General features: G+C 37.0%; 1 protein-coding gene across 2 annotated transcripts in view; it reads right to left on the reverse strand.

Annotated features, from left to right (window-relative positions):
* Positions 1-10,760, reverse strand: part of LOC149834195 (uncharacterized) — a 33,183-nt gene extending 22,423 nt beyond the window's left edge. For both annotated transcript variants that reach the window (XR_016432514.1, XM_090010016.1), the window contains exons 1-5: positions 10,352-10,760; positions 9,738-9,782; positions 9,456-9,594; positions 9,177-9,252; positions 9,037-9,085 (exon numbers count right to left, since the gene is read on the reverse strand). Coding sequence is in view for 1 of the 2 variants with exons in the window: in XM_090010016.1 (XP_089866142.1) it covers positions 9,037-9,085; positions 9,177-9,252; positions 9,456-9,594; positions 9,738-9,782; positions 10,352-10,729 (687 nt within the window). In the remaining variant the exon portion in view is untranslated. The remainder of the gene's footprint in view (positions 1-9,036; positions 9,086-9,176; positions 9,253-9,455; positions 9,595-9,737; positions 9,783-10,351) is intronic.
* Positions 10,761-11,812: the final 1,052 nt, after the last annotated feature.

Below are 11,812 nucleotides of genomic sequence, written 5' to 3' on the forward strand. Positions count from 1 at the left end.
AGGTCGGGGTAGGCCTAGGAAGACTTGGATGGAGATGATAGGAAAGGATATGAATGCTTTGAACCTCACCGAGGACATGGCGTTGGATAGAAATGATTGGAGGAAAAGGATTTATGTGGAAGACCCAAAATGAATTTCTTTTTTGGTTCATATCGCTGACCCCAATTGTTTTGGGATGAAGGCGTAGTTGTTGTTGTTGTTGTTTGTTGTTTTATTATGTTTATCTCAGAAAAACATGGAAAAAGTCTTATATCCGGATAAATCAAGCAATTTCCAGATATTATTGGATAAATCTAGAAAAGCCGACATATCTTCACTAACAAGTTTGCTAGTTTTGCAGGGACATTCAAGATTATATTTTCTTTATTTTTTTTTTCAAAATATTATTGATGTAAATTGTAAACATTGAAATAAGAAGTTAATTTCCTGCTTAGAATAGGACTGCATTGCATATAGTTTATTTTTTAAAATAATGTCAATGTGTGATGGATAATGATTCATGCATATTCAAATCCACCATGGTTTACACGAATGCACGTGCACTAGCTTCTAAGGATTTGGTAAACTCGGTAGGTTTCGTATTGTGGTCATAGTTAGAATACGAACAAAACCCAGATTTATCATCTTCTTTTAAGCCACAAATGGCCTACACTCTTAGGCATTTTCAGAAATTATAGCATATTTTTCAAACTTTTCTAAGTATTTACCTCTTTTAGAATCAAATGAGATATATTCAATACGTATTCATGGCCATAGTCAGGGATATGTAAAGAATTTATTTCATCTAAATTCTATAAAGCATAAAAATCTTTTTTTTTCTAAGATTTTTCTCAAATTCTTCAGAAAATACTTTTGCAAATTGCATTCATACATCATTTAGGTTAGATTGCATCATAAATAGTTTTTCACAGGGCCACACACCCATTCTTTTGATCAATTCAAGGGTTCAATCTAAAAAAAATCAATTTTCTTAGTCACCTAAATTTTCCTCAAAATCGATTTTCTCAAAACATCAGGATTTCTTCATAAATTGATTTTCCTTTTCTTCAAAAATGTTTTCCAAATGCAATTCACGATTTTCAATCATCCCTTTTCCAGGTATTTTCCAATATTTGAAGCATACATCATGTTTTCAATCTGCATTTTTTTTCTAAGTCATAGCACATGCCTGATTCTTTGTGCATTTAGGAATAGAACATCGATTTAAACAAGTTTAGCAAAGCAAAACACATGATTGATCCTTAGTTCGATTACCCCTGGTTATGGTGCCAAGAACGGTTGAACCTCGTACCGACAAGCCAGTCCCATTCTTTGGAATTATCCTGCATTTTAAAACGAAGGCGAGTTATTTTCAAAATCTTTTTCAAATGTCAGTTTGACTTGCAAAAGTAAAATTTTGTAATAATAACATATACCCTATGTCACAGGGACTCGGCTAGCAGGGTGTCGCACCCGCGTCGACGCGACTCGACGCGGGTGCGGGTGCGGGTGCGGGTGCAGCATCGGGTGCGGTCAACCCGACCCTGGGTGCGTTAACCGCACCCAGGGTCATTTTGGTCCATTTTTTTTAAAATTTTGCCCTATGAAATGTGTTAAGGATGGTCCATTTTTTTGGTTTTTTTAAAAGGACAAAAACTAATAGTTCTTCACCCATGTAGAGTTGACTCGTTTCTTTAAGTTCAGTTGGGGTTCTTTGCCTTAACGAATGCGATTGGTTTTTCCACAAAAAGTAGACAAGAGATTAAAAAAAATAAAGTGTTTGGCTAAGGTTTCAAACTCAAAACGATTATGTTTCATTTCTTTTGGGGAAACGTGATTAAACAATTCTCAGTTATGGTTCTTTCAGATGCAGGATACACAATCTGATAACCACCCATCTTGGCATTTCTGAAGATGGGTGCATTGTTCATCCATCTTAAGAGATGTTGAGATGAATGGTCAGCAGTAGTGCATCTGGATGCTAAGCAACAAGGTTGTTGCATAACAAATGGCCTGGACAAGACAAACCCCAAAAAGGAAGAATATGCCAAGCATCCATCTAATATTCTAACCTCTTAAATCTATTACCCATCTTTAGTTCTTCGAAAAGAATGATCAAGTAGGCCCTTTTAACAACTTGATGCGTCATTTCCCTCCATCCTTTTAATTAAAATGTGACAAAAAGCAGAAAAAACTATGAAGTGACTCCACGGTCTTTCCTTTTCTAATAACATCCACAAACATCTGTTTTGATTGGGGGTGTCCTGTAATGAGGTTGAGAGGTGCCCTGTTTTTTTTTTTCATAACGAGGAACCTTGGCTTAAGCAAGGAAAACCCCGGGTGGGGGCCTCACAACCACCCTGTCTTCCGTGGCCCACCTTTAAAAGCTACTGACATACCTGTGCCCAGTTGATTATGACCCTAGAGATCCAGGGGTCCCTTGAGTACCTGCCTATATGACACAGGCCAGCATGATGGACGGCATTGTTGTAACCCTTGTGGCAGTTTGCCGTCAGGGGTACCCTGCCCTCGTAGGCACTCTTTAATTCAAAACGACACAGCACTCGATGATTTTGTGCACCAAAGAGAGTCGACAATGGAGAGCATAAAGTAAACTGCGCACCCAACATTCATCTCTCTCTCAATTGAGTTCAATGTAGTGATATCGAAGTTTGAGACCCATTACATCTGCTTTTTACTATAAAAAAGCAGTAAAAATTTTGATAAGATAGAGAGCCATCTTGTCCTTCGCCTTCAGCTTATTATTGTCCTCGCTAGATTAACGAGTAGAAAAAACCAGTGTTGTCAGTATCGGTGGCCTGGATCGGCCGATGCTTATTGTATCGTCAGAAAATTGATAATGATACTGACTTGAATCGATTATTTTTAATAAAATGTAAAAAAAATAGCTTAAATTGATTTTTAAATATTCTTTACGACCCGCGCCGGGGGGGAACCCCCAGACCCCCCTTTATATATATATATATATATATATATATATATATATATATATATATATATATATATATATATATATATATATATATATATATACATTTTTGCCCCTGCCGCACCCCCGCACCCGGGTTTTTTGGAAGTGCTGAATCCCCGCACCCGCACCCATGTGACATAGCATATACCCATGGGCATCCTATGGGCTTCTTTTCGGGTGAAATATCTTGAATAGCCCATGTATTTGCCTTTTCTAAGGAATTTAACTCTGTTGTCATACCTTCGACCCATTCTGAATGTTCTTTTGTTGTATCATAATTAGACGGTTCTATGTAAGAATGAAATAAGGCAATATATGCTTGATACTTTGGTGAAAAAGACTCATAGGATACAAATTTTTCGGGCACTTTTGACACCCTAGATGATCTTCTTGTTTCTATTTGATCATGTGTTCTAGTATATTTTTCTAGAGCACAAGGTTGCTCTAGATTACCTCGTCTGAAATATTGAATGCCGAGATGATTCGGTACTTATTATATCATTTTGATCTTCTTGATCAACTTCTCCTTCATTAGTCTCTTGAACTAAGTCCAATAAGGAGTATTCGTCAATTTCTCTCGAATCTTTAACTTCAAAAAAACTTTCGTTTTCTAAAAAGGATACACTTCGTGACACATATAACTTTCTAGTTCTGAGATCAAGGCATCTATAACCTTTTTTTATCGTTAGCATAACCAAGAAACGCACATGGAATGGCACGAGGAGAGAGTTTGTCATTTTTGTTAGATAAAACAAAACATTTGCAACCAAATACCCTTAACCTTGATTAATCTGAAATTTGTTTAAAATTTTTTTCAACAGGTGATATATTGTTTAACAAGAATGATGGCATTCTGTTAATGAGATATATTGCAGTTAGAGTAGCCTCGGCCCAAAAAATTTTGGGTACTTGATGAGTAATGAGTAAGGTTCTTGTTGTTTCTATAATATGCCTATGTTTTCTTTCTATTAAACCATTTTGTTGTGGAGTACATGGGCATGATCTTTGACGTGTAATACCATGTAAATTCAAATAATCATTAAATTATTTTGATAAATACTCTCCCCCCTAAATCAGTGCAAAAAATAGAGATGTCATTCTTAAATTGGTTTTTGACCAGGTTATGAAATATTTGAAAATGAAAAAATACTTCGGAATTATGTTTAAGAAAATAAATTCAAGTATGCCTTGTAAAGTCATCTACAAAAATGACATAGTACGAAAAACCTCCTTCATATATGACAGGTGCAGGACCCCATACATCTGAATGTACTAACTCAAAAGGTCGAGAAGAGACAAACTTTCTTTCTTGAAAGGGTAGTTTATTTATTTCTCCAAGAATACATTTTTCATATTTAAATGTCTCAGAATTACAAAAGTTTTTCATATTTGGAAAAAGATGAATCTTGGATATGCTAGGATGACCAAGTCTCATGTGCCATAGATCCAAGTCATTTTTCTGAACATTACAACATAACGTATTCATGAAAATTTTCAAAAAGTCCATGTAGTATAGGCTTCCTTCTCTATGGCCTTCCCCAATCAGCTTCCCTGACTGGTGATCCTATACTCAACAATCACAAAAGGAGAAAGAAACGTTATATCCATGGTCAGTTAATTGGGAAACAGACAAGAGATTGAGATTTAATTTTGGAATATACCTAATTTGTGGAATGTAAAAACCTTTTAAATTGTGAGAAACATTTTCAAAATCTCCTATTGCTTTGATTTCTAGTGATATCCCATCAGCAGTAAAAATATTAGACCCATTTGAGTTATAATATTGAGATAACATATTAATGTTTGGGGTCATATGAAATGAAGCACCTGAGTCAAGAAGCCATAGATATTTACCTGGATCGGAGGTGCTAACTAAAGAGACTGCAGCTCTTGTAGATGAAGATGCTCCCTTGAGTAAAGGTTGAAGTGCTTCCATCAATTATGCTAGAGACATACTTCCAATAGAAGATTCGCTTGATTCTTGTGATGGTCCGACGGAGGTAACCTTTTTCTCATAAGGTCTTTTTAATTTTGGACAGTGAGTTTTCACATGTCCAGGTTCACGGCAATAATAATAGATGATTTTTCTTTTCTCAAAATCATTGCCTTGTTTTTCATCATTTCTCCTTCCATAGTTAAATGGTTTGTAGGTTCTAACATAGTTTCCTGGTTTTGAGACAGCTAGAACTGAGTCGTCATCACACTTGGTGATTCTATTCTTAAGTCTATTTTCTTCCATACTTAATTCCTCTATCGTGTCCTCTATTGAAGGCACCTTTCCTCTATTGTGTCCTCTATTGAAGGCACATTTCTACGATGAAGAACAATAGACATAACAAATTCAAATTTTAATCTTAATCCACTAATAAAATGAAAAAAATACTCTGCATTGATTTGATTTTGACAGAGTTCAATATCTTGCAGACAATGCCACTTTGGTTCAAGAAGAGCTAACTTTTCCAACAATTCCGATAAGTCATTGTAGTACTCTCTAATGCTCTTGTCTCCTTGAACCATATTTCTTACTTTGATTTGTAGATTACACACATGTGCAATATCTTTAAGAGACTACATTCTCTTAAAGTAATCTCACGCATCATTTGCATGCTCAAATTTGGCAAGACTTGAGCATTTCTTTATACCAACGCTTGTAATGAGCCAAGACATGATCTTAGCATGTCTCATTCTTCACTCCTTTCACTTTTTTCGTAAGTGGGGATGGCCTTAATCCTTTCTACTTCCGTGAGAGGTTCTCCTTCATCCTTTGTAAGGATTAGTGTAGGTTCCATATCGGTCTCATCCACTAATCCCCATAATCCCTATCCCCATATAAGATACTTCGTGATTGAAGCCCATGTGACATAGTTGGAATCGTTGAGTTTGATGGGCTTAATGGTGACATTATCATTGTCATCCATTTTACAATTTTGGGAAAGAGGAGATAAAGAGAAGAAGAAAAAGGAAAAAAGCAAAAAAAAAAAGATAAAGAAGCGAATACTCTACTATAAACGGTGAGTACTAGTATTCCTTCGAGCTTTCAAGCCTCCGCAGGATCACAACTTCAAGTAATGCTACTTCCTTTCAAAAACTCAAGTAGCACGCTTCCCAATGCACCAAATGAACTTAGCTTGATCCCTTCAACCAACGGCTCTGATACCATGAAAGAAGATGAAACCTACAACCGAATCGTCACAAAATCTCTTAAAGAACCATAAAGGTTCATACACAAAGCATTCACTCAAGAACCACTAAGGTTCATACACAAAGTACCCAAAAGAGAATCCACAAATAAAAAGTAAAGAATGAATTTCATTCAAGTGGGATTAAACCCACACCAGCAGTGTATTACAAAGGGGAGAGTCCCCTATTTATAACTAAAGAAATGAGAAGGGAGAGGGAGTCGTTGGGCTCCCAACGGCTCTATTTAGAGCTGTTGGGAGTCCAACGTCTCTCTACTTTATGGCTTTTGACTTTTGGTCAAAAAGCATAAAGTTTACATATGTCCAAAAACTGAAATTTAAAGTTAACTACTCTAATCCTAATGTAACTAAACTGAAAAGAAAAGATTAAAAATTACATATGATGGAATATTTACATATGAGATTACATTTTTTAACAGTTTTGGTATGATAAGTAGACCCACAAGCACTACAATACTTTATGCAACCTTCATATTTCATTGACTGAGTAATAACACCTCTATTTTGAATATAGATTTCTATAATCAGAAGAGGCTGAAAATTCAGCAGCACCTCACATACCCAAGCAAAAGACATGTTCCATAGTCTGGGTGTGATAATCTAAATCGACAAGATAACCCTTTAAGAGTTCCACAATTCCCAGAAAAAACATCAACAGCCCAAAGCTCCACAGAAAGATCTAGCGATCAAATCCAAAGTGGAACTAGGTTGGACTCATCAAGTTTGAGCTCCATACCTGGAGTCCATCAATTAACAATTAGGGTCCAACCAGCCACATGCCATGCTCTTTTACGCATAATCAACTACATGTCTTCTTTCTTGGAGACTTGAATGAGAAAAAAGCCATTTTTGAGTTCCGAGAATCTCAAATCACTCACTGACGACCAAAGGGATCTCAGTTTAGCAACTACAAAATTAAACTCCATGTGCTTTGTTTTAGCTCCACCAAAAAAGCCAGATAAGATTGTATGTTTAAACTTTGACAACATGTGCTCATAACGTTGTTCGGGTATGAATAGACAAGGTCTATTCTCCACCATGTCGGCCTAGATAGGATCAAATAATGTTTCTTTTGATGCAAAAACACCTTTCAGTACATCAGTTCAAGTAGTTCCAGAGGAATGAGTGCTATCTGTGGTGAAAAACAGTATACCTGGGCTGTGGGAAGCATCGTGACAACATTCCCCTCAAGGGATAGGATGGGTATCGCCGGGACTTTCTTGCATAGCTCTCTTCTACTGCTTAGCGATCCAGGTCAACATTCATTATATCATAATGGTTTTAGGAAAAGTATCAAAATGCCCTTGATTAGGTCATGCACTACAAGACTAATATTATTTAACAATATTACAAGATAGTATAAATCGTATAACATCTCAATTTGGTGTTTATATCTCCATGTTTTCATAATTTTGGCTAGTATATTCATCATATTCTATGAGTTACTTTGGGTCGTCACTAAGATATCGGTAACCTAGATGACATGATTAAAGCCGAATTCAGTAGACCAAAAAAATCAGAATGGCTACTAACATAGCTGGCACATCAAAGCTATGAAGTTCTACAATTGCACTGACTTTTGGAATCTAAATGTAGTTACTCTCAAAGATGACTTTCCCCTGCCTGACGTCCTTGTCGATAGTATGGCAGGATATTTTGCAAATGACAAGACACAACCAGATTATGTTGGCCAAGGAGTACTACTACTAACCCAAGCAAGAAGAAATTTATCACAGATTGGGGCACATTGTGTTTCATCCTCATGCCTTTTGTATAGCAAGATATTTTAGGATGGCAAGAGAAAACTAGATTAAGTTTGCTAAGGAGTATTAGCCCAAGCAAGAAGATATTTATTACAGATTGGTTACAATGTACATCATGTTTCATAATCATGCCTTTTAGATGGGAGGAGATGCAAAAACAACCTACCAAAGAGCCATGATGACAATCTTTCATGACTTGGTGCATGATTGCATGGAGAATTGTGTCAAGAATATTCTGGTGAATATATGAGTGGCTGTGAAGCATGCACAAAAGGAGGTCAAATCCTTCCTAAGTTAATCCAGTCACAAAGGGGAGGAGCCGCATCTTTGAAAGAAAGATGGAATGACTAGAATAACTCTTTTTCCTGTCTTATTCTAAGATCACTAAAATGTAGCCTCTATGATTGGTCACTGCGTTCACTTTTCTATAGTATTTTGCAAGAACCCAGACACACTCATCATCCTTAAGTCGAATCGGAATAACAAGCACCAGGATTTCCGAATATTCTAAGATGGCCACATCGCACAAGGAAAGATGGAATGCCTGGAATAACTCTTTTTCTGTCTTATTATAAGATCGTTAAAGTGGAGCCTCTAGGACTGGTCAATGTGTTCACTTTTTTATGGTATTTTTCAATGACCCACACACACTCATCATCTTTAAGTTGGATTGGAATAACAAGCACCAGGATTTTCATACATTCTCTAATGTTTACTTAAAATTTACATGGACTTCTTTGTGATTGCTAGAATTAGTAATCTATGCCGAAGAGATAGTGCACTGATCTACAAAAGGATTGCCAAATAGATGGATGGTGGTAACACGTACATACAAGCTACCTAACTAATAGAAAGAGAAACTTCCATTTTTTATGCTAAACCTACCATCGGACTATTAGCAACCATCTATTCCACTTCTATTACTAAGAATTAAACAACCCAACATTCAAAAGGTATTGCCAATTATGCATGATTACGGATATGCCATTATTGCAGGTCTAAAATACTTAGCAAGTAGAAACAAATATCAACTTGGTGCCTTCCAGAATACAAGAAGAAAAAATCAACAAAGTTGGCATAAACAACTTCCTATTTATAGTACCTTGAAAGCAGCAACAGGCCTGGAGAAGATGTACCGTGATACCAATCCACTGAACAATACATAGCAATATATTATCAATTATAAAGGGTCATTAGCATAAAGATAGAAAGGGAAAAACAGGGTTCAAAATAACTCCTTACCCGTTGCCAGTAGGGGGCACAGAACATATAAGAACAGATCCTGCTAGCTTAGGATGAAAATGCTTTCCTTCTACAACTGAGAAACAAGATTTTGTGAGCACAAACAATAAAAAGAAAACCTCTTTTTTCTGGGAAAAGAGAAATCCAAAAAGGGAGAAGCTTTCAGATAAAAAGCCTTTTTGGAAAGTTCCAATAAATTGTAATAATGCTATGCGTCATGAAAGAATTAAAGTAAAATTACATTTTAGAACTAATTAAGAAAGACTTTAGAATGCAAACCTGATTTAGAATTTGAGAGTTCAGAGCTCATATTGGAAATGTAAGATTGGACAACAAGTCCTCCAAATGAGTGGCCAAGCAACACTGGTGGTAAATGAAGTACTTCCTGGATGAAGTCAGCCACATCCCTTGTATGTGTCTACTGCAGACCATTCAAAAGGTTAACCAGAAGATACAGACCACACACCTAAAAGAAGAAGAAAGTATAAAAGTTCCCCGGAAGAAGCTAAACAAAAGACATAGATGACATATGCAACAACAGAAGAGGGAGATTCAGAATACCTGAAGAGAACCAGGTGCCTGCCCCTCAGGCGCATCACTTTCACCCTGACCATATATTAAAATCACAATCAGCCAGAAATTAAGTTCACTCTGACCTTATTAACATACTAAGGCAGAGGTAGGCAAGGATTTGCTGTAGATCAAACCATTGATAGAAATCATCTTTACAATGGTGCATCAAATAACCAAAAGAAAACCATAAAGAGGAAACAGAGAGAAAAAGAAAAAACAAAATTTCCAATTCAACCAACAGTCTTAATTACAACTAAAACTGAATAAGCTTCACAAATCATTCTGGCATGAGAAATGATCAAATTGCTAATGAAATTTTCTTTATGTTTCCCACCTGATCAAGAAACTTTCCAAGAATAGTTTAAGCATTCTAAAGTCTACCGCCGTAAAAATCAAGCAGGAAACAATTAGTGGGAGTTTGGGAATTGCACCCGCTTGTCCAGAAAAACTGGGATAAGTTGGGAAATTAAACATTTTCACCACAATGCAATACACCAACATATCCAATACTTCAAGATAAGGATGTTCATCCAAAACCCATGTCAAGAAAGAGAAGATTCTCAGAAACCAACCAACAGACGCAAATGCTAAAAAGAGGGTACCTGACCAAGAAGGCTAAGAGCGTAGCAGTCGTATCCGAAGCTTGAGAAGAAGGGCAACCAATGCTCCGCCCAGCACCAAGCGGCGTGGAAGCTGCCATGGACGAACACCAACGGGGCCTTGAGGGCCTCTGGCTCGCTTGGGTGTTCCCTAGAACCCTTCTGGACTATGACCTCCATGTTTAAGCCAGAGGGTAGCTTGTGGAGATGGCGGTTCTGCCCTTCCTTCAGTTGGAAATTCAGGCGGGATTTCTGTGGGGCGTTCAGGGAGGCGTTAGGAATTCTGGATTTTGAAGGGTGTCTGACTGTCAGAGTGTTGGAAGGGAGGCATTGGTGCAGAGATGGAGAGGAAAGAAGGTGGTTCGATAGAAGGAGAGCCATGGTGGATGCTGAGGCAAAATGTTTGGGTTATACACAGGTAACGTTTGCTCATGTACCAAATACTATAGGGCTGATATAGTTTGGGGTTAGTGTTTTAGAAGAAGGACCGATTAGAATCCGGGTCAGACTTAAAGGGCCAGAAAAATATATGAATCTGGGTATGGTTTATGAAAGTTTATACGTTCGGACCTGACTCGAGTTTCCACTAAGATATGTAGTTTTTTACTGTAAAATATATATATATATATATTATCGAGTATGATCCCGTATAATTTCTTTTATAGTAGATCCGATTGAACCTGAATCCAAACCTAATACCAGTATCTCAAATCATACGTGGGTTTTATCCTAACTGAATCCTAACCAAACCCAACTCATTGACACCCTTCCTTTGTAAAGAATGGCTACTTCTTATATGAAACTAACACTTAGGGATGGCAGTGGGTCATTTCAAAAAATTTCCCTTCATCTGCACTTTCATTCCTGCACAGGTTTTGATTTTATCTTCATCTCCGTTTCATTCTTAGGTTCATGTCCTCCATCCTCGATTTAAACGGGGTAAGTTAAGTCAGAACTCCATTTTTCCGATCCTCCCATCACTACCGCCTTCCGCCGTTAGAAGGAGAGAAAAAAATGAGAGAAATAAGAGCTCACTTAGCTCGTTAGAGGAAGAAGAGAATCGATTCCAGAAAGAGTTTTATGTTAGAGTTATATATATGTGCGGCGGGTGATGAGGGAGAATGGGGTTTTCCTTGGATTATCAAAAAAAAAAATAGAGTTGATAGAAAAAACGATGGTTCTTCTCATTTCCAGTATGAATAAATACGATACAACTCAAACCGACCCTTGAACGTATGGCTACAAGATATATTACAAAACAAATTTTTACAAAATGTGATAAGATACAACGTTTCTTGTTACCAACTTAACTTAGTGGATCAGATTTAGATCCCTTGATTTATTCAATACGAGATCCTCTATCATTGCACCCTCAACCTTCTTAATCTGGATATACGTATGGATATGCGTGACCTTAACTTAATCTGGGCCTTTGTGTGGATATGCACAATCTTCTAACACTCC

Source organism: Nuphar pumila, chromosome 6 (genome assembly GCF_984573655.1).
Source record: "Nuphar pumila chromosome 6, dmNupPumi1.hap1.1, whole genome shotgun sequence".
NCBI classification, from domain to species: domain Eukaryota; kingdom Viridiplantae; phylum Streptophyta; class Magnoliopsida; order Nymphaeales; family Nymphaeaceae; genus Nuphar; species Nuphar pumila.